The sequence below is a fragment of the Aspergillus flavus genome, chromosome 2 (genome assembly GCF_009017415.1).
Source record: "Aspergillus flavus chromosome 2, complete sequence".
In the NCBI taxonomy this organism is placed as follows: domain Eukaryota; kingdom Fungi; phylum Ascomycota; class Eurotiomycetes; order Eurotiales; family Aspergillaceae; genus Aspergillus; species Aspergillus flavus.
Genome location: NC_092409.1, coordinates 2,163,722 through 2,184,094, shown reverse-complemented (window position 1 = coordinate 2,184,094; position 20,373 = coordinate 2,163,722). Strand labels below are relative to the sequence as shown.

The following is a 20,373-nucleotide window of genomic DNA, read 5'->3' as shown; positions in this document are numbered from 1 at the left end:
AAAGGATGGATGGTGGATGTAGTGGGAAATCTAGAGTTTTCGGTTGCAAACAAGACAAACGTCTTTAGGCGCGGGTTGATGATTTCATGCATATTTTGTCCGAGAACTACCACTTAACACTTCTCGACCTCAGCAGCCCACGGGCATACGTTGCCTGTCACATATTCATCGAAGGTCTTGGAAAGTGCTACTGGATTTTTGGTTCGAAATAACTGAAACGGTCCCTGTTTCACCTCATCGCTATATAATTTCCAGCATGTGACGGCAATAATGTCTAGCAATTTCGGACGCAGGTTGTACACCAGCTTCTGGGAAGCAGCGAATCCTTTCCTTGGACGCGGTCTCTGGGCAAGTCGCACACCATATTTTCATGATACAGCAACAAACTCGAATAACATCATATGCGACCTTTTGTTCAAAAGACAGACGAGGAAGATATCCTCCTTACCTCCCCGGAAGACTACACAGATCACCAGACGATTCGCTTCAGGCAGTTTTCTTGTAATCGGAATATCCCCAAACTCGACCGCAGTAGAGACTGGGACAACTTGTGCTGTAGCCCCAGAAAAGATTATATCCCATGCTACGCATATGATCTACAAGTTCGATAGAAGGTTTCTTCACGGCTCATCAAGAAATGCATCACCACCAAGAGGCTCCCACACGAGCAAGGATGATCTACCGAAGATGGAGGCACATATGGAATCTCTGAGATATAGCAATGGAAGCTCTTTGGAGAATGTCAAACCCTCCGAATATGAGATGAACACGAAAGACACAAGGTCAAAGCAGGACATGCCTAGACCGCAACAACCAGGACCATCGACCCGCCATCTGATTGACCGTTTGCCACACATGCCACAATTGCACCGGCCCACCAAAGAGGAGCTATTGGCTGCAGCCAACGGCTTTTGGTCTCGGCTTAAAGTACGATTCAAGTGGTTTTCGATTCGAAGTGTTCGACCTTTCAACCTCGACGAGATAACAGCACTTTTTTCATGGGTACTTCTAGGGCATGTTGTTTGGGTTGTCTTAGGCACAACGACATTCTTCTCCTTGTTGATCATCGCAATCAATACGGTTTTCGCTCAAGGTATGTTTGAGGTCTGGATATCCGTAATTTGATCTACTACTAAAGGTATACAGAAACCTTGGCTGGGTGGATAGGTAACTATCTCACGAAATCTTCAGGGGTAAAAGTTGTGTTCGAGTCAGCGATCGTCCCCAAGTGGAGAGATGGCGTGATAACGTTCAAGAATGTCTTTGTCTCCAGGCGACCCGGCCAGGGAGCAGGCCATGTTAGTAAAGGCTCACCTAAAACTGCAGCTGCTGTGGCTGCGGCTGCAGCACTTAATGATCGGCCTAACCTGGACCTGTCGGATCAACGACTCTCATCGGTGGAAGAGGATACGAACTATACACAATTTGACCTGGCAATCGAGACAGTAAACGTTACATTATCATTTACAAAATGGATCAATGGCAAAGGGCTGCTACGAGATGTCGAGGTTCAAGGGATACGGGGCGTTGTTGATCGCAGGTATGTTTATTGGTCAGAAGACGACTTCGACCCAAAATCCTACCGGCATGAGCACAACCCCGGAGACTTCGAGATCGATTCTTTCAAGATGAGCGATGTGCTAGTCACGGTATACCAGCCAGACAATTTTAGACCGTTTTCTGTTAGTATATTCTCTTGCGACCTGCCACAACTGAGAAAACAATGGCTGTTTTATGACTTCATGTCAGCCAATATGATGTCAGGGTCTTTTGACAATTCGTTGTTCACTATTCACCCACGGCAGACTCACAGTTTCACCGGAGCACAACTAGACAACGGGGTAGGAGAGGATGGCAGAGCGAGCCATTGGAAGAAACATAGCAGGATACGTATTGATGGTCTGAATATCGATCATCTAAACCGCGGAGTACAAGGGCCATTTTCATGGATCCATGAAGGAACCGTCGACATCGTTGCCGACATTATGTTTCCAACAGATAATGATGAAAGCCTAACCAAGGTAATGGCTGACATTTATGATCGACTAGAAGCAACTGTCACATCTACTCATTACCGTGATGCATTATTGGAAAACTCAGCTCAGCCTGGTGAAACTCCTAGTGAGAACGACAGGCGATTTCTAGTCACCGACTTACGGCTACACTTAAACAATGTTAGGGCAGTTGTCCCTCTCTTCACACGAGATCTCTCATATATAAACAATGCCCTCATCAGGCCCATTGTGGCATACATCAATTCACGACGTACTTTCATCCCTGTTAATTGCCGCCTTGTCAAACGAGTTGGTGATTTCGACGGCAGCTGGACTATATTCGATAGCGGCTTAATGGATGATCTCTCGGCAGCGGTAAGTCAACCATCTCTCTCCGAAAAAATATTGGAACTCTCATTGATGTCTTTTAGGTTTATGACGCATTTGCACGGGATGTTGTGGATGAGCAAGCACGCAAGCGACGTTTCAAGAAGGTAGGGTTTTGGTCCCTCCAATTAGCAGCCCAGGCTATTTTTATGGGTATGGCTGGAAATATAGCATGACCTTGTATTTCTATGTGTGATTCTCTGGCGTTTCAAGGTCTGGACAATAAAGGTGTTCAAGGAATCAAAAGCGCTTTAAAATTATCTACCGAGGCGAGGAATAAATGTTGCGATTCCCTCGGCTCCTGTTTGACATACTCACCTCCTCATTCTTAGGTAGCATTGGCGAGGCTTTGGGCTCCTTCTTTCATCTCTCCTCATTCACCTCCGCTTACTTCTTTTGCCATTTAGCCCTTGAACCTGTATACTACGTTTTGAATATTTTGCCCGACAATATAGAAATGGATTGCAAGGGTGATACTCATCTCAACATACATAGAACCGCGCTATTAGACTGAGTTCCGGAACAGTTTAGTAAACTACATACTACCTAACCAAGGTATATTGCATAGATTTTTGTTTGATTCGGAAAATAGATTATATGAGATAGTCATTTGAATTAGTGGTACATGCTCCGTACTACTTAGTTATAGTCTAGGTAGGTAACACTACGTACTTACTACTAGTAGTTAGTATGTGGGGCAAGCCAAATAACATACAAAGTGCCAAAGCTAGTCCCTCCGGGCCTCCGTTTCCTCACTCGTATTTTCTGTAGTATACTCCGTACTCCTACATATACAGTATATCATGTACTACTATCCATACTCCGTACAAAGTACGGATACATCTCACTTTTATTTTCCGATTTCTCCACTCGCGTTTTAATCTGCCACTTTATCAGATCTGTATGTACCTACTACATACGTATTCGCCGTGTATGTGTATTACCATTCGTATGCACTTCACACGTAACCACTGCACATAGTAAACAGTCAAGCATATATAGCTGGTATGGAATGAGAGTGCCCTGTACTTGGTGCTGTAAGTTTGAACTACCTATACTCGTTGTTTTCCTTGGTCACAGTAACCTACGTTAACTGGTATGCAGTAATAAGGAGTTACATGCTAAGAACAGTAACTTGAAGTAGTAGAGATACTATCTTACCCCTGAACCGGCGCCAATCACCCACTCAACTAACCGCCCGAGTCTAGCGCCCACTCGTGGTCCGCAATTCCAATTCGAGCTCCAACTCCTACACAGTCTGCTATGCAGCAGCTTCCGCGGCAGTGTATCAAGAACACTTCAACCTCAACCAGCTCTTTGCAGGGCCTCCAAGGCCACATTCAGCAGGACACCGGTTGCCTACGCATTCAACATTGATCTGCGATTCTATTTCATTGCCCGTGACCATCTGCGACCACGATCCCGACGTACACTGCTGAGGCTGTGGCCATTGCTACTCTCCGTAAATGTACATTACCTCCCTGTATACAAGCTGTCACGTCCAGTCACCCCGCAATTAACTACGAAGGCTACTCTTGTCGCCGAGGTTAGTTTGCTGCACTTTTGCGCTTTCAAAACGCTCTATCAGTCATTAAATAGCTCATGCGACGTTCCCGGTTCCTCCATCCGGTGCCACCCAAGTCTCATTGAGCGTATTTGGAAGTTTACCGTTGGATAGACCTGACCAGCATGATCGAAACTTGACCGAACAAACAACACCCACTAAATCTCGACAGCCTCTAGACGCAATGGAAGCCAACCAATCCTCAACACCTTCGCCTATATCATCTGTCTCGGTGCCTGGGGAGCGGTCCGGGCAGCGCATCATGCCCCGCACTTCCTCAATCGACTCTGCGATATCATCTCTCTCTTCAGCCTCGCAGTCACATAAGTCTTCATTTGATGCTACAGCTTTGAGCCAAGCTGATATTGGGAATCTCATCACCACTGCAGGGTCTGCCGAGGCAGTAATCGTACATCTTTTGAAGGAAAAACACCATGCAGCATCTCAGAATTCGCAACTTTGGAGACTGGTTGATAAACAAAGAACACTTATCCTTGGGTTAAATAAAGATCTTGAACGTGCTTTGAAAGAAAAAGAGCGATATAGGAAGAAGTTCAAGGAGTTACAGAGCCCTGCGCCATCTTTACCACCAAATAATGGACTTCACTTCCAGCATAAAGCCATCCAAAGTGAAGACAAATCTCTTGGGCAAGGGAACCCCGAGCCAGGAAAGTCGCAGTATCAAGGCGTGTCAGCACCTAGTCCCAATTCTATCGGGCGAAATCTATCCTCTAGCACTATCCGATCGCAGAACGTGGCAGCACAGGAATTATCGGAAAATCTGATTAAGGAGTGTTCTACCGGTCATAAAGGCGGGCTGGATCGGCGATCAGGCTCGCAACCTCCCCCACCATCAGTGTATTCTCAACAAGAACTAGCAGCTGCGAGCCCAAGTTCTTTGGCAAGCTCCAGCTCACCTGTTAATGATACTATGCCAGGTGAAGATAAACAGCAAAGAGTCCCACATCCTGTGCGCAAACCTCCACCTGCGCCCTTGAATCTTGTTCAAGGCGAACGCACTTTATTGGGCAATCCAGATATCTATGACTCTGAATCTGAGTATGAGGATATTTTGGCAGTTGATGAATTACCCATAGAACGGGGACGAAGAAAAACGCGCGATGACGATGATCGAGAACGTGAAGCTGTCCTGGCACGAGAAAGGATTACGGTCAGTTCTTCAAGAAACGAATCCTCGCATTCGACGAAGGCACCTGCAGATCATTTGCGTCGACAAGCAGCTTCAATCATTGAACAATCTGGATCTTTAACAGCCCCTTTAAGCCCCCGCATGACCCCCGGCGATCACCCTATCATCATACCGCCGAAGAGCCCCGGCTTGCCTGTCAGTCCAAGGCCTGAGGATCGCCCACCCAATTCTCCTTTGCCTCGGTTGCCCAGAGACATGACCAACAATATGGCTTCTTTACCTATAGCATCAGGAAGTGGCCTTTCGGGATTGGCTCTATCACCTCATGTCAGCAAGTATCAGGCCCCCTTCAGCGCTACACATTCCTACTTGCCAATCGATGTAGCCAGTCGATCTATCCCCTCGATAGACGCGGCTGTTAGAGCCGAAAGTACTAGGTCCACAGTGCCAAACACCAATGGTATTTATCGTGGATTAGTTTCAGAAGACTACCCAGGCTATCTGTTATCTCCAAATGCGCTACCTTTGGTGCTAGTTAAGGTGTCGTCATCACGGCTCCGCCCTTCGCGAAACAGTTACTTAGCGTCTAGGCCTTCAGAAGAGGAGCCTGTTTTTACACTGAGCGTCACTTCACGTTCTGAAAACAGGGAGCTCTGGCGTGTGGAAAAGGTCATCGCGGCACTCCCACAACTTGATCAACAATTGAAACAGTTGTCTAGCTACGGTGGGAAGTTACCAGACAGATCCATATTCAGTGGGCATTCCCCAGCAAAGGTGGATGCGAGGCGAGCCGCAATAAATGCATACTTCGAAGCCCTTCTCGATACGCCAATGGATGAAGAAGCGGCTCTGGTTATATGCCAATTCCTCACGTCCGATGCCATTGAGCCCCGGGACGATGAAACAAGTTTGCTAAAAGGTAGTCAACATGTGAGCTCCGAAATACTACGTGGTCCAGATGGTAAGCCCAGAAAAGAAGGGTATTTGACAAAAAGAGGCAAGAATTTTGGCGGTTGGAAGGCTCGGTATTTTGTCCTGCATGGCCCCGAGTTGAAATACCTTGAATCGCCAGGTGGTCCTCACCTGGGAACTATCAAAATTTACAATGCCCAGATTGGCAAGCAATCGCAGGGCACAAACGGTCAAAATAATAGCCCGCCTACACGAGCTGAAGATGACTCTGACAATCAATACCGCCACGCATTTCTCATTCTGGAACCAAAGAAAAAGGATTCTTCGGCTCTTGTGCGACATGTTTTGTGTGCCGAAAGCGACGAAGAGAGGGATTCTTGGGTAGAGGCACTCTTGGAATATGTAGAAGGGCAGTCCGAGAACGAAGGATCGAATAGTGGATCCTCCAGGGGTCAGGCTTCTGGTGTACACCTTGCCAACATAACAGTCAACCCCAAAATGCCTTCAAACGGAAACAAGAACAACAGAACAACCGACAGTTCGGATCTTGATGGCCTCGATCTAGTTCAAGGATTTAGTTACGAGGATGCTGTCCCTGCCGAACCACCAGTGTTCGGACCACCTTACGAACAACAGGCACTTAGGTCACCCACTTTTTCCCAGATGTCACCAACCGACCCTACAGATGCAACCCAAGCAACGAACCATGTGCCAGACCCTAGCCAGCTCTCGTCTAGAATAATATCTGGACCCACAAATGGAGCTGTTATCCAGGACGCGGGAGCTTGGGGCAACAAATCGGCAACTAGTACCAAAGAAAAAAAACGTAGCATTTGGGGCTTCCGCACGAGATCGTCAGTCGACCTTGCCTCACAACTACAAGCCAGTTATGACTCTCCATCAGTTCAACCACAAAACCTTACCTCGGGTGATAGAAGGGACCTTGTCAGGCCAGTCTTCGGTATCCCATTGGCGGAGGCGGTGCAGTTTTGTGCGCCGCGGGGCGTCGACGTTGATTTGCCTGCTGTAGTCTACCGTTGCATCGAGTATCTCAAGGCCAAGGGTGCAGAATCAGAGGAAGGGATATTTCGGTTGAGTGGGTCAAACATCGTTGTCAAGGCGCTCAAAGAAAGGTTCAATACTGAAGGGGATGTGGACTTTCTCGCCGGTGATCAATATTACGATGTACATGCCGTGGCCTCGCTTTTCAAACAATATCTGCGAGAGTTGCCCACTACTGTTCTTACTCGTGAACTTCATATCGAGTTTTTGCGAGTACTTGGTAAGCACGGATATTGATGTGGAGTGATGTTTGCGAATATTGATGCTAATGGTCTTCGTTCCAGAACTTAATGAAAGGCAGGATAAGATCGCCGCATTAAACTCGCTTGTCCACAGACTTCCGAGGCCAAACTTGGCTTTACTGCGAGCATTGGTCCAGTTTTTGATTATCATCGTGAACAACTCTGATGTCAATAAAATGACGGTCAGAAATGTTGGCATAGTTTTTGCTCCAACATTAAACATCCCAGCACCAGTTTTCTCGATGTTTCTTACTGAATTCGAGCGAATCTTCGAGAACCTGCTAGGCATGTGTTCCGACACTGAGGATTTAAACATAGATAGTCCTACATCTCCAGAGGTTTCTCATTTTACGCCATGCCAGATGCTGACAGAGATGCCGACTTTGCATACAAAAACAACTTTCCGTAAACAGGGGGATCCTCGTGACCGTGATGAATGTATGCCATACCAGTCGAGCTACGATCAGTCCTCTGGCAATCTCTTGGAAAGTAATAACGAGAAGCATACCAGTCCTCCCACAACGAGCAGGTTGCTAACACCAAATCCTGAAGCTTCGCGTTCCATCAAATCGAAAAGAAGAGAAAGCTCTCTACTTTTCATGGAGGTTAATAATCTTAGGTCTCCTTTTCCTTCTGCGCACGATGATGATGGTGAGTAGATTCGACTATTCCTTGCTAAAGTCACGAGATTGACGATTGTTAGCCTGATCGCCTGCGTCTTGTCCGCTCAGCCAGCTGCACCGAGGAGAATCTGAGCGGTCCACTTTATATATATGTTCTGCCTTTATCCCACCCGCACAATCACCTCACCTTGTCGTTGATATTGCAAACGGACATTGCTTCAACGACCGAGGCCATCATGATTTGAACGAACTATAAATGACTCGAGCATACAGATTCAGCCAAGCGTCAAAAGGGGAACATCTACAACCAATGATAATCACCAAAGATGGCTCTTGCTTTTCTAATCTCACATTACTTACACAACCTACATTTTTGTTTGAACTTTCTCCCACACTAGCCCGTCCTTGTTTTAAACGACAGCTATCTTTTGGTCGTACTCAATGCAGGGAAGGGCTCTCGTATGCTTCTATCGGTTATGACATGACTTGCACATACCTATTTCCTACCGGCTGCTTAAATCGTGTTCTTGTCCCCCTTTTTTCTCAACCTTCGCCGTTTTCTCTCTTTGTCTGGTTTCAATCGCGCCGCAGAACAAATTTCAAAGTGTTATATACCCCTCCGCTTGTACTTACATCAATATCTATTAGCACCTTCAACAATGCAAAGTTTCTGCCGCCCACTTAGGTTTATATAGGTGCGTGAAGTCTGATCAGAGCCAAGTAACCCGCTCATGCTGCTCTTCGATTTATTGTCACTTTGAACGGTGATCGTAGGACAAATACATTAACCTGACTAGGAGACCAGAATAATGCTCATTACGTAGTTTTGTAGCGCCTCAGAACCTTTTCGAGCGTTCACCTCTCCAAAATCCCATCAATTCGCCGTTTTCTTTGACCCAGTCCCGAACACTATCCACCAGAACCTTTGCCATGCCCTTGTTCTTGGATTTCCCATCTGAAGTCAAAGTATTACGAGCAAACCCTGGGGCTGAAACATGATCGCCAGTAGCATATTCGGACCCTATGCTGGGCAAGACATTTTCACCCGCACTAAGGCTGACAAAGAGCGCAAAAGGGACCAGCCAGACACAAAGTCCGAAATAAGATGCAACTTCAGTGAAAGTCGGCATGTCCTCCGCATTAATTTGGTATGGTTGACGCCAGCTGGATGCAGCTCGCGACGCAGGTAGAGGTTTTGAGAAATGACGGAACCACAGCCAATGGTTTAGACCAACAAGAACACATGACAGAATGAAAAAGGGATCCGATAGCTTGACGATAGGAAACCGTCTTAAATTGCTTGCATAAACGATGTGCGAACCGATGCCGAGAAGGGATAGAGAGAAAGGAAACCGGTCAAATACGAATAGGAGGATCTGGATGAGGATAATGCTGTATATCAACCGAGTCAAAAGGCGACGGGCGAGAACAGTGTGTTCTTCTACAAGCTCCGACATATAGTAGAGCCCAGAAGCTAAAGATTCGTCAGTCCAATGCAGTCTCAATACGATTGAAGCCGCTTGTTGGCAATTGAGCCGTAACACAGCTGTATACGATTTATTTCGCTTCACGTCCACTGGCAAAATATCCCAACTTAGCAGCCCCTAGCTGCCACCCGTTATGAGGCAACACACATATCTTACCTATGGCCAAAGTAAGAAATGAGAACCCCACAATAACCCCCAAATATCCTAGTAAGGGTAGGATCCACATGTTGGCGAGCTCAAAGTATCAGTCTAGCTCCAGTTATTATAATAGATGTTCTGCGGTTCAAGAAGCGGACAAATGAAGCCAGACAATCGCAAATCTATCCGATGATAAAAAGCGGTTCGATCAATTGGATTATGAAATAGGAGCCGTTAGAGGGGCAAATTGACGGATGTTGGATGACTTGAATAAAACGCGCGGTCAATGATTTATGGAGTACCACATATGCTGATGTTTTCATGCCTCAGGCGTCAATTTACCGTACAAGGCACCAACTCCACCTTTCCCCTCCGGCAGAATGGAGATGGGTCCGGGAAAGAAAAAAAAGAAAGTCCCGAAAGGGAAAAAGAACAAGGGTCTATATCAAGTTCTTTTCGTCTTGTCCTTTAACTCTTCTCTTTCGGACTTATGTCTTAATCTTATTAAGATTTTCTATTGAACATTTCACCTTCAACCTTCTGATTCAAAAATAAGGCATACGTTCTAAAGCACTTCGCTAAGTAACGGAGTTTAAATTAAGGTAGCAGCTATGTCACGTCCGGAGGATGTCTTGTAAGATCCCAATCCGAAGAAATTGCGCAAACATCTTACCGACCATTCGTTTGTCTCTGATCAAAGGCCCCCTGATCTTTTCTATGACGACAATGAATCTCGCAAATATACCACGTCCTCGCGAATTCGTAATATACAGTCTGATATGACCAATCGAGCGCTTGAACTACTTGACCTTCGATCTCCATCACTGGTTCTTGATATCGGCTGTGGCTCTGGGCTTTCCGGCGAAATTCTTTCTGCAGTGCCCCCTGAACATGGGGGGCCTCATACCTGGATAGGCATGGATATCTCACCTAGCATGCTTGATATCGCCCTTCAACGAGATGTAGAAGGTGATTTGTTTCTTGCTGATATTGGACAAGGAGTACCATTTCGCCCAGGCACGTTTGATGCAGCTATCAGTATCAGTGCCATTCAGTGGCTCTGCAACGCTGAAACGAGTGATGTTAGTCCTGAAGGGCGCCTACGGCGTTTTTTTGAAGGCCTTTATGCTAGCCTACGGCGTGGGGGCCGTGCTGTTTGCCAATTCTATCCTAAAAACGATGCACAGCGAAATATGATCAGCGGTGCTGCCATCAAGGCCGGTTTCGGAGCTGGTATCCTAGAAGATGATCCCGGGACAAAGAACAGCAAGCTGTACCTTGTTTTGACTGTCGGAGGCGGTGGTCTGCAGGGTGATATTACTGGCGTCGTGAATGGAATGGATGATGTTAATATCTTGGACGCCAGAAGAAAGGCAATGGAGCATGGGAAAATGCAACTGCCCCGGAAAGGCGATAAGGCCTGGATTATGCGAAAAAAGGAGCAGATGGAGAGAAAGGGCAAGGTTGTGAAACAGAATTCTAGGTACACTGGCAGGAAGCGGCGTCCAGCTTTCTAATCATACAACCATGGTTGGCTTCCTGTGCTTGGTCAAGTCGATATCCCTTTGGTGTTGGGGCTCATTGCGTAGGAAACAGAAAACAATAAAGCAGAAGGGCAAATTAGAGCCGTGGCCACGAACGATATGGATCTAATGATTGCGTTGTGACTATTTGCATCCAGGCGCAGATCCATTTACAGCGTGTAGAAACCAAACGCCAGCTACCCTTCTAGGTCCTTAAGAGCTTCGTGAATCATGGGAATAGACCTTGCAGCGGTATTCTCCTCTTGCCAAATTGGGTTGGCTCTTAAAGCCCGCTACATCTAAAGAGGTGCCCTAAAATGAGAGAAGCGAAGACGGCTTCCCCATGCAAGCTTGTGGGAGATCAGATGGAAGTATCCTGCTGATTAATAATTAAAGCGAAATTTCTTCTATTTTCAAAACCTAGTATGTAATTTTACACACCCTAGCTCCGCAAAATTGTGATAAGCATCAATTGTGAGTAGGACGCCTTCGATGTCGCTTCAGCGAAAGATAATACACAGTAAAGACACAAACCCAGGGAGCATTCACTGAGTAATCTACTGGCTTATACAAGCTTTCATTATCGTGAGAACAGCAATTAAGCCGGACAAGGTCCCGCAGTTTACAAAGCAGCCTCCATCTTGTCCAGAACGGCCCTGGTGAATTCATGGGTGGTAGCCTGACCACCCATGTCGCGGGTTCTCGTTTTACTATGAGAGAAATTATCAGTAAGGGAGCAAGGTATCCCATAAACGGGTCGAACTACTCACCCTTCACCAATGACATCGTACACAGCCTTGGAGATTCTGTTTGCGTGATCATCCAAGCCGAGGTGGCGCAGAAGCATAGACCCGGAGAGAATCATAGCACTAGGGTTCGCCTGGTCCTTGCCCTTGATATCGAGCCCGACGTGACGGCAGCCGGGTTCAAATACAGCAACGTCGCGACCCATGTTGCAGCCAGGGACAACGCCTGGGCCGCCAACAAGGGCTGCACCGACATTAGAAAGAATTCCGCCGTACAGATTGGGCATGACCATGACATCAAACTGCTGGGGCCGGGACACGGCCTGCATGGATGCATTGTCAACAATCATATCGTTGACCTCCAGAGTCGGATAGTTCTCGGCAACCTTGTGGAAAGTGCTACGGAACAGACCGTCGGCCAATTTCATGATGTTTGCCTTGTGAATGCAGGTGACCTTCTTCCTGTTGTTTGCCAGGGCAAAGCCAAAGGCAAATTTAGAGATACGCTCAGATTTGGCACGAGTGATAATTTTCAGCGACTCGACGACACCCTGAACAGACTGATGTTCAAGGCCAGAGTATTCTCCCTCGGTGTTCTCACGGATGATGCAAAGGTCGACATTCTCATGGCGTGTCTTGTAGCCCGGGATGTTCTTGATCAGAACAATTGAGGCAAAAATATCAAGCTCCTGTCGGAGAGCAACATTGAATGATTGGTGGCCCGAGCGCTCAACAGGAGTGAAGAGGATACCCTTGAGACCCAGCTTGTTGCGGCGAAGGGAAGCGATAGATTCCTTAAAAAGTTCTTCCGAGTGTTTGTTGCCCGCATCAACACCACTAACATCTACCTGCTCCCACTCAATGGGCACATTATCGGCTTTAAAAATGGTCTTGACCGATTCAGCAACTTCAGCACCGATTCCATCACCTTTACTCAAAAGATAAGTAGGCAGCGTTAGCAGGTATATAGGCGACTCCAAGGGGTATATGAGAATGTAGATATACCTGGAATAAGCGTGACCGTGTATTTGCCGCCATACTTGGTCGGCTTGAAGATGTCCGACTGAACGCTAGCGAAGGCTAAAACTCGCGAGTCAGCCATACGATCCATCTAAAAACCAGCCATACGGAGGAGATATAGACGACATACATCTTGCTGCCAAGGAGGAGCGGACGGTGGGAGCTGTCACCGCAGCGCGACGAAGGAAAGACTGTCAGGATGCAAGTTAGCGAACGAAGAAAATGGTGGGGAAATCACACGTGAAATAGGACATATAAGAGTAATAATTCTAGGAATAAGAGATTGACGAGGTATGCGAATTAGAAGTATACCAGAACTGAAGAGCATGGAGGGAGAAAAGGGAAGGGAAGGGGGGGGATTAGAGCCTGTAGTGGTCCGATTTCTATCGGGCAGAAGGAAGATATGCAAATAGCCAAGGGTGACCCAAGGACAAAGAGAACACAATTCAAAGTCAGCCATTGATCGGGTATGTGCAGATACTTACTTGCGCGGGCTGCGCTGTCCTTAGGGAAAACATCTTAACAATGAACCAGGGGGTGGGGGAAGGGAGGGAGAGGAGAGAGGCGAAAAGCGAATCTAGCTAGAGGAGAGAAAAAGGCGTGCAGAGGGAAGAGAGACGGAGGACGGGAAAGAAAGGCGGCCAAGGCTAAGGACAGGGAGTGCACGAGACGCCGGAAAAAACGGCGGATCGTCTCGGCATCCATGAAAGCCAACCTGTTCTTGGACAAGAAAGATCCGGGCCGATCTTATCTTTAGGGTCCCATCACTCAATTAATCTATAATCAATCAATCAGCTCAGTTACGTTCTATAGAATCTCTTAAAAATAATGAGTGATGCATTCTTGGTCTTGAGATTGTAAAAACTCCAATCAGATTATATTTACATTCTGCTGAAAGCAACTAATTCTTCTTCGTTACTCTCAAATTTATACTAGAGATAGTATTAGTATCATTGAACCTTGTTTTCTTCTTTGTGTTGACTAAAGAGGAAAAAGAAGAAGATTTAGGAAACCCATCCCCACTTCAAGTTTTAACTTGTTCCGCTCCTTTGGTGTTCATTGTCCTCATTATAACAAGCCGACTTTTCCCCTTTGGTATGTCAATCAGGGTCTCTCTTGTAGTAGACGTATATCCGTGCATCTAGGAAGCCATCCCTTATTGATGACTTCTTCTGGTTATGAATAACCTTTCAATGGAAAATGGCCATATACCTAATGGTAGATCAATTGAATGGTGTTTCGGAAAGAAGAATAGAACCTATTCGTTACTAGTCTGGTTGTAGAAAAGACCATTCGAACCACTGTGGTTGCGCAATAATTCCTCACTGTGATGTACAAAAGAAACATTCAATTAGGGATCAATCAGGATGCCGCTTGAGTCTGCAGAAGTTTGTTGCACCCAAGCCCTGGCTATTCTTGGGCTGAATCAAGTGTAGGGGGCAGTCCATGGTATGTAATGCTATTCATTTCCCTCTATGATGTATGGTCCTGATTGCTCCCATCTCTGTTGCGGGTCTTATTGAACATACCATTGATCTCCTATTCGGTAGGCTCTATTCAGGGTTGTGGTGTTTTGTCTTTCGTCTCGTCTTGCATTTCCTCTTCCACATGTGAATAAGGCAATTTCTCCATCGAGAATACAATCTCATGAGTTCAATCAGTAAGGTTCCTCGCCTTTTCGGTTTCCATGATCCTATATAATTGACATGAATCCTGCCCATCTCATATCATGATTAAGAATCTCGATCCTCACAACTTTCAGCTAACTCAATCTAAACCTCCTATCAACCTTGTCATCTGAAAGTCAGTTGGTTATCGAATATGAAGCTCATTTCTGTCGTCGTTGCCGCTCTTGCAGCCACCAGTGTACAGGCCGGTGTTTTACAGAAATGGTGCTCCCTGCCTGCTCAGGGCTGCTACATGCTGAAACGTGCCGCCGATGCCAGTGGAGACGTTCGACGTTCTGCCGAGGCCCTTGCTGAGGCCATGCCTGATGCAGAAGCCTTGGCCAAGTGGTGTGCCTTGCCTGGTCAGGGATGCCTCAAAGCTAAGCGGGCTGCTGAGGCTGTTGAAGAAGCCAGACGTTCCGCCGATGCCCTTGCGGATGCTATGGCAGATCTTGGAGAGTACTAGAAGGGTCAGTGAATCCACGTCTTTGTGTTGCAAGCGTTGCCCCCTAGTAGATTCTGATTGTGTTTGAACTAGGTCCCTCCCACGAGCCTTATCTTTCTAAAGATATGTGTGGCAGGAGCATTGTACATGGCAGATATCTATGCAGGCTTATGGCCGAGTCACTCTTTCCAATGAACTACTTACGGTCATCGTTACTTCGTCCTTTCTGGTGTTTACATCGTTTGAGTGCCCTTGGCCCAGGGCGCATGAGTGAGGGAGGCTATAAAGGGAATATTACAAAAACAGAAAAAAGAAAGGAGTAGGAAGATGGAGAAAGGGGAGGAGACAAGTGAGATCAGGGCCCCATGATATGTGCCCCATGATATGGGACAGCAGCTATATATGAGCTGTTACAGCAATCAGTTACTATCGTTATATCTGTTATATGTTCACCATCTGTTTCTTATGCGGCTCATTCGGTTCCTCTCACCAAAGATCTCCAGTAAAACTACACCACCTACGCAAAACCACCCCACTTTCTATATATAATTCATCCTTACCCATTGCGACTTCTACTATAAACATGACCAACACCCCTGCACATATTTGATGCAACCCACCGCCTAGCGTGTAGTATATTAATATCCACCAGGAATAATCGAATTATTTACAAGGACCTAGATGAATATCGCAAAAGAAATGATAGCAAGCGATCTAATGAAGACGGGTCTAACCTTCTAATAATCACGCAAGCCATCTAGGTTGTAGGAGACCACAGCCTGCATACCGATTCATCTCCTCCAAAGTGCCGTACTGATATTCCAACGCATCTGACTGGGAGTGTTCCCACCATCGATGGCCCTGAGCCCTGTAGATGGGGTCGTTTGCCAGTTTATATGGTGAGCCCGTTGTTGGCTCATTCACCACAGGCATGTTCTTGATTGCAGATAGCTCATAGTCTCTCTGTGCAAGAACCTCATAGCCAGAAATCATATACGGTTCGGCATACTGGTGTCCATCGCTATTGTTACCTCCGTCGTGTACTGAGTCACACATATCCAGATCGTCAGTGGAATCCGTATGAGTTGATTGGTTTGAACCCCCTTCATTGACCGCTGTCCCCCCAGAAGGATTTGCACACAGCTCGGAGTTCGACTGATTCACCCGCTTCATCCCTGAGTTGCTGGATGCATCTCTAGACTCTGGGAAGATTTGCCAGATCTGGATCAAGCGTAGTCGTTGCTCCGGCATTGCATTCTCAAATAGCTGTAGCTGTGTGGAGGTAAGTGATGATGGGTTGATGTTCTGTAACCTCAGCATTTCATGTGCTGAGTTTAGAGTCACGCTATGGCCCAAGGACTCATCATGCTTCGGCGATCCTGTTGGAAATGTGCAGCGAGCCACATGAGAGGAGTGATGATAATGTTGGGAGATACTGTGCGCGACCGGAACATGAGTGGACGATGGCATTTCCTGACTGCCAGACGATATTGGTATATCCATCCGCATCTGCCTGGAGAAGAGTGCCACGAGGTCTTCTTGCATTTGCAGATTACCTTCGGATACCGACAAGCCGCACTGTACGACCGCTAGTCAGGAACACACCCAAACAATAAAAATAAGAACAAGAGCCATCTACCTGGCTACAATGAAAATCATCGGCAAAAGTAGCAAGTGCACGAGTGTTGTGCGACAGGTACCCACAGAATGAGCAGGTATACGATGTAGATAAAGACATAGTTTGGGACGTCTAGAATCATAAAAAGACGAAGAGAAATGAGTCGTACAATATGAAGTTGTCACAGATACTACAAGAATAGTAAAGATTCATAAGCGTATATACGACAGAAGCAGTACAAAGAAGTAGATTTTCACACGGAGTAAGAAGTTCAATCATAAGCGCTTGAACATGCTGGAAAGAGGGGGAGTATAAAGCCCCCTGGATGGAAGATGCTACTACTCGAGCGTAGACTGCCACCGATTAGAGACTGGCGTAGATGCCCAAAGATACGGGTAGATTGGGCACTTATAGCGAGCGATTACGCTGGCGACTGAATTGAGACTTAACCAGGTTCTGGGATTTCATTGGCGCCACTTTACGTTCAGACCAAAACCAATAAAAAGTCCAAGCAGGTATACAGCAAGTAAGGAAATGGAGGGGCATGATTACACTGTCACGGGGTATCAAGGATGTTGTTCCGTATCATGTGACTCTATAATACCATGCCGTATCCGTACTAGTTAGCAGGCAGAAACCCCGTGACGCGGAGCTAGGTTAGACTGGGCGGTCATACATACGTACCGTCCGTACCTTAGACTGCGGTAGTTACTACCTTGCTTATTATTAGAAGCTTCCAACATTACTTCTCACTACACTTCTCTTCCTATCAGTTTGTCGTTCCACATAATACTTGTTGGATTTCCACTCGAGAAAGAAAGCAGTGATTGCCCTTGTCTTGTGACAAACGAAACTAGTAAAGACCATGGTTCGTATCTGTTTCCATTTATGTGAAGGTTCCCCAAACACTCACTAACATCATCATAACACAGACGTCCATCGGTACTGGTTACGATCTTTCTAATTCGGTCTTCTCGCCAGATGGCCGCAACTTTCAGGTAGCCAATTAGCTAAGATTTCCCGTAGTTTTTCTTTGACAAGTCACTAAGTCAACTACATCGATAGGTGGAATATGCAGCTAAAGCGGTTGAAAATGGCGGAACAGCCATTGGTATAAGGTGCAAGGACGGCGTCGTGCTAGCTGTTGAGAAGATCATTACTAGCAAGCTCCTAAAGCCGGGTGCAAATAAGAGAATAGCAACAGTCGATCGACACGTTGGTATTGTATGTCCCAACCCAACTTCGACCCTTGTCGGCATAACCCATGCAGTGGTCATCGGGCCTTCTTACTGATATGTGTGGATGGAAATAAATAGGTCTCTGCCGGTCTAGTTCCAGACGGTCGACACTTTGTTTCCCGTGCTAGAGATGAGGCTGCTTCATGGAGAAGCGTATACAAGGGCCCTATCCCTGTGTCTGCTCTGTCGAATCGTTTGGGCAGCTACGTACAAGCTTATACCCTCTACTCCAGTGTACGGCCTTTTGGTGTGACCGCTATCGTGGGCGGCTGGGATTCTGAAGCCGAGCTTGCCGTCGATGGTCAAGTCGGCAGTGGGCCTAAATCAGGCTCTGGGGGTAAGGTTGATGGGGCTAAGGCTGGAGGACCAGGCCTATACATGATTGAGCCAAGTGGGCTGTACTGGGTAAGGCAGACATCAATAATCTTAAACTAGCTACTGCGCGCTGACTGCTGCTTCAAAGGGTTACTATGGTGCCGCTACCGGGAAGGGGAGGCAGGCTGCGAAGGCTGAACTTGAGAAGTTAGATCTAAGTTCGGGTAACCTGAGTTTGGTTGATGCCGTGAAAGAGGCAGCTCGAATCATCTACGTCGCACATGAGGACAGCAAGGACAAAGATTTCGAGTTAGAAATGTCTTGGATTAGCTCACTCGATGGGCCAACCCATGGCAGGCATGAAGAAGTGCCCAAACAACTTCTCGAAGAAGCAGAAAAGGCGGCAAAGAGGTCTCTAGAAGGTGAAGACGAGGAGGAAGAGGAAGTAGCAAAGGATGGCCCCAACCAAGGCGAGCGGATGGAGGAGTAGAATGAGCAAACCAAAGACGGAATATAAGAATATCCTAATACAAGCCTTTTTCATTTCCAGCAAGTCTTCCAGCAAGTCGTCAATCCAGTATATTGTTGCGCATACATAGTAAGTCCTATACCTCTGACCATGAGGGCCTGTTACTGAAATACTAACTTACAAGTCTCATCAAATCCTAACGAACAATTCCCTGGAAGTTTTCGAAACAGACCTAGGCAATTCTACCTTCAGCCCATTCTCTTCTTCTTGCTCCAAGTTCCACGGCGGCGCTGCCCCAATCTTCTCCATGATTATGCATTCCTTTCTTGCCTAGCCCAGCCCTTTCCAAGCCCTGTTCTTCGGTCAAAACGGTGAGCACCCCAAAAATGACAGGCACGCCCGAATCTAATTGAACACGCATCAATCCGTGAGAGACAGCATCTGCGATGTACTCAAAATGCATGGTCTCTCCCTTAATAAGGACACCGATGGCGATAATGGCGTCAAACGGCCTAGAGGTAGCGGATGTTGGCGATTCCGGGGACGCTTTGCTAATGTCTGCGGTAGAGGAAGAGAGCAGGTCCGTGGCACTGATTCCCTCACCGGAGGACGAGCTCTTGGCTGCTTGTAACTGAGAAGCTGCGTAGAGCCTAGGAGGAAAGAGAGCAGGCGTCAGAATGAACTCCTGGTGGTAAAACAGTGGCATAAAAACAGGTTACACTTACCGCTGAGCGGCATATGGTAACTCATAGCTGCCCGGGACAGTGAGGGTTGTGATATGGTCCTCAACTACACCAGCTGCCAAAAGGCTCTTCCTTGCCCCTTCTACGAGAGGACCAATTATGCCCATATTCCACCTTGCATGAACAATTGCAATTCGAAGCCCCGAGCCTATGGAAACTGATAAGCAAACGATGAGCTAAAACTCCCTTCTTATATCTCTCTCGTACCGTCAAAGCTTGGAGTAGCTCCTGGTCCCTTCAAAGATGCCATGGTTGAAGTTTTTCACAGTTTAAGTGGGCTCAATCTATTGAGAAAGCTGCAAGTCATATACAAGCCTTTGTGCAATGATTAATGAATAATCATATGGGGTGAATACCCCGCGGACTGGTGGGAGATGAGTTATGATTACGTAATTCCTGGTCTATTCAGAGAACTAGTCCAAAATTCTGCCAAATCACCATGACCGCCTTTTTATTATGTTCAACCTTGCTGGAGCACAAGTCTGTTTTCAAGTTGTACTTGTTTCAAAGCACCACCGCCCGTATTATTACCACTGTCACCTTAATAGCCTCAATCTGAGGAGAAACAGTAAATGTAAGATATTGAAGATCTACTCAAATTTATGCAAAGATCAAACCTTGTCTGATTGCCCCGTACACAGTACTGCGCTGACGGCTACTGTGAAAGGGCGCGGTGGGACCGTCAGTTGGATGAACAAGAGTGGCAATTTCACTGCCTGTACCGCTTCGAGCAGCAGTGATATGAACCTATTCTACATCGTATGATTGTAAATCGTAACCTTTAATGGTATCCCCTTCTATGTTGTCGAATTATTTCGAGGCTAGGTAAGAAATTGATTAATCGTTCTAGGAGTGGATGGCTATTTTATGCTATCCGGCATGAGGTGTGTGTGGTTACTACACATACTGATCAAAACCCCCATTTCAGATATATTGCCGTATTGTTGTACAGGGATAGCGTTCTCGCTTGGGAGCGGATGTCCACTCAAGGTTAACTATATGTAGTAACTGTTGAATACTAAGGTAATTA

At 46.6% G+C, this 20,373-nt stretch overlaps 9 protein-coding genes across 9 annotated transcripts; 4 read left to right on the top strand and 5 right to left on the bottom strand.

The window, feature by feature from the left end:
• The first annotated feature begins 10 nt into the window (after positions 1-10).
• On the top strand, positions 11-3,116 carry F9C07_2277257 (mitochondrion biogenesis protein). Its single transcript, XM_041289517.2, has 3 exons — positions 11-1,093; positions 1,147-2,369; positions 2,426-3,116. Exons 1-3 carry the CDS (start codon positions 271-273, stop codon positions 2,555-2,557), a joined length of 2,178 nt encoding a protein of 725 aa, XP_041142531.2. The 5' UTR covers positions 11-270; the 3' UTR covers positions 2,558-3,116.
• On the top strand, positions 3,117-9,958 carry F9C07_2277256 (Rac GTPase-activating protein BCR/ABR). The gene is made up of 4 exons (XM_041289516.2): positions 3,117-7,289; positions 7,354-7,962; positions 8,015-9,408; positions 9,578-9,958. Exons 1-3 carry the CDS (start codon positions 4,130-4,132, stop codon positions 8,017-8,019), a joined length of 3,774 nt encoding a protein of 1,257 aa, XP_041142530.2. The 5' UTR covers positions 3,117-4,129; the 3' UTR covers positions 8,020-9,408; positions 9,578-9,958.
• On the bottom strand, positions 8,695-9,763 carry F9C07_1213002 (putative cholesterol transporter). The gene is made up of 2 exons (XM_041289529.2): positions 9,578-9,763; positions 8,695-9,408 (listed from the first exon to the last, which is right to left on the bottom strand). Exons 1-2 carry the CDS (start codon positions 9,645-9,647, stop codon positions 8,771-8,773), a joined length of 708 nt encoding a protein of 235 aa, XP_041142529.1. The 5' UTR covers positions 9,648-9,763; the 3' UTR covers positions 8,695-8,770.
• A 212-nt stretch (positions 9,959-10,170) lies between the features above and the next one.
• Positions 10,171-11,076, top strand: F9C07_2198058 (S-adenosyl-L-methionine-dependent methyltransferase; the record flags this gene model as incomplete). The annotated part of the gene is made up of 2 exons (XM_041289515.1): positions 10,171-10,193; positions 10,260-11,076. The coding sequence occupies 2 exons, from the start codon at positions 10,171-10,173 to the stop codon at positions 11,074-11,076; spliced, it is 840 nt and encodes a 279-aa protein (XP_041142528.1).
• Positions 11,077-11,467: 391 nt separating this feature from the next.
• On the bottom strand, positions 11,468-13,531 carry F9C07_2277253 (uncharacterized protein). The gene is made up of 5 exons (XM_041284647.2): positions 13,334-13,531; positions 12,979-13,039; positions 12,834-12,908; positions 11,853-12,756; positions 11,468-11,792 (listed from the first exon to the last, which is right to left on the bottom strand). Exons 1-5 carry the CDS (start codon positions 13,364-13,366, stop codon positions 11,705-11,707), a joined length of 1,161 nt encoding a protein of 386 aa, XP_041142527.1. The 5' UTR covers positions 13,367-13,531; the 3' UTR covers positions 11,468-11,704.
• A 1,118-nt stretch (positions 13,532-14,649) lies between these two features.
• On the bottom strand, positions 14,650-15,410 carry F9C07_1214614 (uncharacterized protein). Its single transcript, XM_071507781.1, has 2 exons — positions 15,165-15,410; positions 14,650-14,977 (listed from the first exon to the last, which is right to left on the bottom strand). The coding sequence occupies exons 1-2, from the start codon at positions 15,226-15,228 to the stop codon at positions 14,730-14,732; spliced, it is 312 nt and encodes a 103-aa protein (XP_071363694.1). The 5' UTR covers positions 15,229-15,410; the 3' UTR covers positions 14,650-14,729.
• Positions 15,411-15,704: 294 nt separating this feature from the next.
• On the bottom strand, positions 15,705-16,698 carry F9C07_2057179 (uncharacterized protein; the record flags this gene model as incomplete). Its single annotated transcript, XM_041284646.2, has 2 exons — positions 15,705-16,538; positions 16,600-16,698. 2 exons carry the CDS (start codon positions 16,696-16,698, stop codon positions 15,705-15,707), a joined length of 933 nt encoding a protein of 310 aa, XP_041142525.2.
• Positions 16,699-17,443: 745 nt separating this feature from the next.
• Positions 17,444-18,621, top strand: F9C07_3167 (putative proteasome subunit alpha type 3; the record flags this gene model as incomplete). Its single annotated transcript, XM_041289514.1, has 5 exons — positions 17,444-17,446; positions 17,511-17,576; positions 17,644-17,802; positions 17,895-18,221; positions 18,280-18,621. The coding sequence occupies 5 exons, from the start codon at positions 17,444-17,446 to the stop codon at positions 18,619-18,621; spliced, it is 897 nt and encodes a 298-aa protein (XP_041142524.1).
• A 68-nt stretch (positions 18,622-18,689) lies between these two features.
• Positions 18,690-19,648, bottom strand: F9C07_3168 (DMRL synthase family protein). Its single transcript, XM_041289511.2, has 3 exons — positions 19,551-19,648; positions 19,326-19,491; positions 18,690-19,250 (listed from the first exon to the last, which is right to left on the bottom strand). Exons 1-3 carry the CDS (start codon positions 19,591-19,593, stop codon positions 18,833-18,835), a joined length of 627 nt encoding a protein of 208 aa, XP_041142523.1. The 5' UTR covers positions 19,594-19,648; the 3' UTR covers positions 18,690-18,832.
• Positions 19,649-20,373: the final 725 nt, after the last annotated feature.

Coding starts and splice junctions, on each gene's coding strand:
- F9C07_1214614 (XM_071507781.1), bottom strand. CDS start 15,228: ATGCGCCCTGGGCCAAGGGCACTCAAACGATGTAAACACCAGAAAGGA. Junction 14,978..15,164: donor AGGACGAAGTAACGATGACC/GTAAGTAGTTCA, acceptor TGACCCTTCTAG/TACTCTCCAAGATCTGCCAT.
- F9C07_2277253 (XM_041284647.2), bottom strand. CDS start 13,366: ATGTTTTCCCTAAGGACAGCGCAGCCCGCGCAA. Junction 13,040..13,333: donor GGACAGCGCAGCCCGCGCAA/GTAAGTATCTGC, acceptor GCATCCTGACAG/TCTTTCCTTCGTCGCGCTGC. Junction 11,793..11,852: donor TACGATGTCATTGGTGAAGG/GTGAGTAGTTCG, acceptor TTTCTCTCATAG/TAAAACGAGAACCCGCGACA.
- F9C07_2277256 (XM_041289516.2), top strand. CDS start 4,130: ATGGAAGCCAACCAATCCTCAACACCTTCGCCTATATCATCTGTCTCG. Junction 7,290..7,353: donor CGAGTTTTTGCGAGTACTTG/GTAAGCACGGAT, acceptor TCTTCGTTCCAG/AACTTAATGAAAGGCAGGAT.
- F9C07_3168 (XM_041289511.2), bottom strand. CDS start 19,593: ATGGCATCTTTGAAGGGACCAGGAGCTACTCCAAGCTTTGACG. Junction 19,492..19,550: donor AGCTACTCCAAGCTTTGACG/GTACGAGAGAGA, acceptor CAGTTTCCATAG/GCTCGGGGCTTCGAATTGCA. Junction 19,251..19,325: donor TTACCATATGCCGCTCAGCG/GTAAGTGTAACC, acceptor CTTTCCTCCTAG/GCTCTACGCAGCTTCTCAGT.
- F9C07_2277257 (XM_041289517.2), top strand. CDS start 271: ATGTCTAGCAATTTCGGACGCAGGTTGTACACCAGCTTCTGGGAAGCA. Junction 1,094..1,146: donor CAATACGGTTTTCGCTCAAG/GTATGTTTGAGG, acceptor AAAGGTATACAG/AAACCTTGGCTGGGTGGATA. Junction 2,370..2,425: donor TGGATGATCTCTCGGCAGCG/GTAAGTCAACCA, acceptor GATGTCTTTTAG/GTTTATGACGCATTTGCACG.
- F9C07_1213002 (XM_041289529.2), bottom strand. CDS start 9,647: ATGTGGATCCTACCCTTACTAGGATATTTGGGGGTTATTGTGGGGTTC. Junction 9,409..9,577: donor ATTTCTTACTTTGGCCATAG/GTAAGATATGTG, acceptor ACGAATCTTTAG/CTTCTGGGCTCTACTATATG.